Raw genomic sequence first — 4,778 nt, 5'->3', positions numbered from 1 at the left:
GGGGGACCCGGTGGGGAGGGTGGGAGAGGAGGGGAGGGAGAGGGAGCTGGGATTGACATGTGAAACAAGATTGTTTCTAACCTAAATTAAAAAAATAATAATTAAAAAAGATATAAAATATGTCATCTTATGCCTCTATCTTGTACAAGGATGAAGCTAGATCCATATAAGTCACTAGATCAAAAATACTTTATTATCCCCAGATAAGAAAATCAAGAATTATTATGGAAGGAGAGGAAAAATGATAAAATTGAAATATTGCCAGAATATAAAAAGAATGGTGAACAAAACGAAAGAAAATTTTGAAAAGATGTGATAAGAAAATGAAGTGCTGAAAAGGCCCAAATTGGGGCCCTGGGCTAGGGCAGCCCCAGTGGTTCACTCACTGTGAATCTCCTCATAGTTCTCTTTAGAGCAAGCTTGACATCCTTATTCCTAAGACTGTAAATAAAAGGGTTCAGCAAGGGCAGCAAAAATGTGCAAAATACACTGAGTATTTTGCCCTGATCCACAGATTCCTCAGAGGATGTTTTGATGTGTGTGAGCATACCAAATCCATAAAACAGGGCAACAGTTATTATGTGAGAACTGCAGGTGCTCAAGGCTTTGGACAAACCCTTACCTGATGACAATTTAGTGACATTAAAAAGAATGAAAGCATAGGACATTAAGATGACGAGGCTAGAAGCAATGACTACGGTGCTGACAATAACAGAACTCACAAGCTCATCCACATAGGTACTGCTGCAGGAGAGCTGGAGAAGGGGGAGGATGTCACACATGTAGTGGTTTATGATGTTAGAGTCACAAAAGTTGAGACGTACCATACACCCTGTATGGACAACGGCACCAACAAACCCCATCAAGTATGAGCCAAACATCAGCAGGGGACATTTCCTAGGAGACATGATGACCATGTACAACAGGGGTTGACAGACGGCTACATATCGATCATAGGCCATGGCTGTCAGCACATAACACTCAGAGTGAGCACAAAAGCCAAAGAAAAACAGCTGAGTCATGCATCCTCCAAAGGAGATGGTGTTCTTCTCTGAGACAAAACTCATTAGTGTTTTTGGAGTAAACACAAATGAATAACATAAATCAATGAAGGATAGATTACAGAGAAAAAAGTACATTGGGGTCTGCAGGTTTGAATTTAGGAAAACGAGACTCATTAAACTCAAGTTTCCCACCACAGTGACTACATAATTCACCAGAAACACAACAAACAAGGGTAGCTGGAGCTCTGGTTGATCTGTCAATCCTGTGAGAATGAATTCAGTCACTGTAGACACATTCTTCATAGCCATTTGTGTCACCAGGAGGACATCTATAGAAACAGTAGTGAAGGGTCACATTAACAAGGAACTCCGCCACTGACTCCAAAAGACAGCTAGAGCCAGTTACAAGTTCATTCTTACCTGATGTCACTGAGCAATGTCTCAAAGTAAATTGCCTCATATTCCTGAGAAATCCCCATTCCTTTTTTTTCTATTCATGATGAGCACCTACTCTGAGAAAACACTGACAACTATTTAAACAACCATTTACTCCTGCCTTGTTACTCTTCCTTTAGGGATTAGGGATAGAAAGAGAAATAAACCCCCACTGTGCCCTGAACATATGACTTATATAGCTTTTATATTTCATGGATGTTTTGAAGATTAATGAAATTATAACTTCTGTTGACCTGAATACCTCACTGCTGTTGGACCTTTTATTGATAGCGTTAGCTATCAATAAAAAATGACTCTCACCTCCTAAAACATATATGGCAGGGATATGACATGATTTCAATTTAAGAATTTCCCTTAAATGTTCTATTTATTTGTTCTAAGGAAAATAATGATCTCATATGTGCATCCAATACATTATTTCCCTCAAGCAAGATTCTTATAAACAGGCATTCTAGCAAAATGTATCAGAAGTTGTATTAATCAGGGTTATCTATAGTCACAGAATTTATAGAATGAAAGGATATGTAAATATATACATACATATGCATATATATGGAAATTTATTGATATAACTTACAGGCAGCAGTCCAACAATGACTTGTCATGAATAATAAATCCAAGAATCTAGTAGCTGCTTAGTCAGACAAGGTTGGGTCTCACATAGACTGCTGGACTCCCCAAGAAGGAATAGGTGTGGTGACAAGATGAGGACAAGCATGTAAGAAACGAACCCTTACTTATTCCATTGTCCTTATACAGTGTTCCAGTAGAAGGTGTGTCCCAGATTGAAGGTGTGCCTTCTACCCACACTATCTAGATTAATGGCATGGGTCTTCTTGCCTCAATCTGCATCACAAGTGTGCCCACATTTCTGGATTATAATTTGACCTAGTTATAGAAAACTGACAACCAAGAACAAACTTCAGAAAATTTTAGAAAATTATTCTATCCTTGATGACACCTCCCAGGTTGAGGGAGTCCCTTAAGGGTAGAAATAACATAGCCAGTGTTTCTAGCATGTAACAAGGATATAAACACTCTCTCTTTTGAGACTCAAACTTCTGCTTAGTTTGTAATTTCCCCCCAGGAATACCTAGTTCCCTGAGCAAAATACTGGGTTGTTCCCATTAGAATTCTACTCATTATTCCCTGTACAACTTAGTAAGAGAAAAATCAAGGGACATACTCACTTTTCATTTCTAGTAAATTTCCACAAATCCTGACAGTTGCATCAGTAACAATTAGTTCATAGATGAACACTACCAAAAATAAAAGGTTTTGAAACAAAAAAGTTGGGGAACAGGAAAGTATGTTTAAATTCAGATTTATCTAATTCTCACTGATGAAGCTATATAGCAAAGTTACAATTTTATAGCCTTGTTAATTTTATCTACATATCTATACTTGTCTAGACATTCATAAAATATGACTCCAAAAACAGGGTGTAGGAAATAGCCCAGAAGTGGAAGCCTTACTTCGCATACATACATTTCTAGTTCTAATCTTATCACTGTAATAATGATAATAATAGGAATATGCAACAAGACAAAAGCGCTACTGTATCATATTGTTGTTTTAATTAAATTTAATGATCCACATAATGCAGCATATAAGGCATGTAAAAAGTTGTAATCGTCCTTCCCTATTCCATATCACTATACACATAAAACAGGATTTCTGTCCTCATCACAATGCACACAGAGGAAGTAAATATATGTTGTGTTGTTCTCATGGGTAACAGAATGAAGATCATGCCTTGGCCCTGATCATTATTGTATGCCAATATTATAATCCACATCATTACCACCTACAAACCAGTCATGAGCAGTAATATTTCTCTAGATATTGTAGTATATTTCATGAACACTAATCCAGATTAGAAAAGGATGTGCTGAAAACAAATAGTCCTATAGCTTTGATGTTTTCTGGCAAGTAGCCTCGTCTTATTCTAATAAAATAGAACTTGTAGGTATCTTGATCTTTCTCTAATGCAGCTGTTCAGACTCTGCTCTGAGCCTTTCCTCTGCTACAGTAGACCATTGAAACAAAGAACTTCCATAAGATGAGCTAAAGAATACAGAATCATCCCCCATAAAACAGAAATACTCTTCTTTCCCAAACTGTGCCTCTATGTGTGACTCAGATGACCACAAAGAAATTGTTCTAACTTCCCCAAATTATGGGGAATCAATAGACATCCATTCCAGAAGGGGCATTGGCATGTGCTCAGGAAGAAAGAATATGGCACAAAATGGCAAACAAAAATCAGAATATACAGGCTAACTGGGTTCTGTGTTCCAAGTTGGTGATTAGTCCCTACCTTTCTGTGAAACCACAATTATAGTCTTTCAGTGCCTCTCAGTCCTAACCATAACACTGGATTCTTTTCCTTGATCTCTAAGTTTTTGCTAGCAATAGTTCCTATGTCATGCAAAACCTTGAACAAGTTAATCTATTACATTTTTCTTTTGTTAATCTGTCCTTTTCTCAAAGAATGCTATACTTGTTCTACCGGTACACTCTCTGCATCTTAGCATTTAAGAAGCTGAACTGAGGGATCAAAATTCAAAGGCTGTATAGTAAAAAACTGTCTTATTTGTTTATTGGAAAAAACAAAATGGGAAATATAATGGATTGAATTGAGAAAAGATTCGAGAAAGACAGAGTGGAAAAGGAAAGAATGGTTCATGTCACTCTTAATGGTGGTGGCAGTAGTTAAGGAAATATTTCTGTCCATCTTTGCCATGGTAAAATTGTCCAAGTGAGTCACTGGTCTAATCTTATCTCTGTAGTTCACATAAACATGTCCTGGAAACATGCCTGGGGTGATGAGGTACTAAAGATGGGAAAGAAACACAGACACACATACACAAAAGCTGAGATTGGATGGACCAGGCATTCTAACGGAGATTCACAAGAAACAGCCTGGAAAATTAGTTATACTGTATCGCTTTAACATCATGACAAATATAACTTATAGAAGAGTTTATGGGTCTTATGGTTCCAGAGAATTATAGTCCATCATCATCGTAGTGGGGAACATGTCAGAGCACAGGCAGGCATGATGCTGGAAAAGTGAACCCTTATCCTCAAGTAGGAGGTAGAGAGAGATTACGTCTGGAATCGGCTTTTGAAACCTCAACACCAGTTGAAATGTGAACTCAAAAAGGTGTAACAGCCAACTTATTAAGGTGTGCAATGAAAAGAAAAAACTCACTGATACAGGGTTAAGGCTCAAGCTACCTCTGATCCTAAACAGAATCTCTGCCACCTGGGTCAGCATCCACACCAAGAACAAGACAGAGCAATAGAGAGAGC

General features: G+C 37.8%; 1 protein-coding gene across 1 annotated transcript; it reads right to left on the bottom strand.

Moving 5' to 3' along the window:
- Positions 1-359: 359 nt before the first annotated feature.
- Positions 360-1,325, bottom strand: LOC121133529 (olfactory receptor 143-like). Its single transcript, XM_040730202.1, has one exon. It carries the CDS (start codon positions 1,311-1,313, stop codon positions 360-362), a length of 954 nt encoding a protein of 317 aa, XP_040586136.1. The 5' UTR covers positions 1,314-1,325.
- Positions 1,326-4,778: the final 3,453 nt, after the last annotated feature.

The sequence above is a fragment of the Mesocricetus auratus genome, unplaced genomic scaffold, assembly GCF_017639785.1.
Source record: "Mesocricetus auratus isolate SY011 unplaced genomic scaffold, BCM_Maur_2.0 Super-Scaffold_100022, whole genome shotgun sequence".
Lineage (NCBI taxonomy): Eukaryota > Metazoa > Chordata > Mammalia > Rodentia > Cricetidae > Mesocricetus > Mesocricetus auratus.
This window is presented reverse-complemented; position numbering and strand designations above follow the sequence as displayed.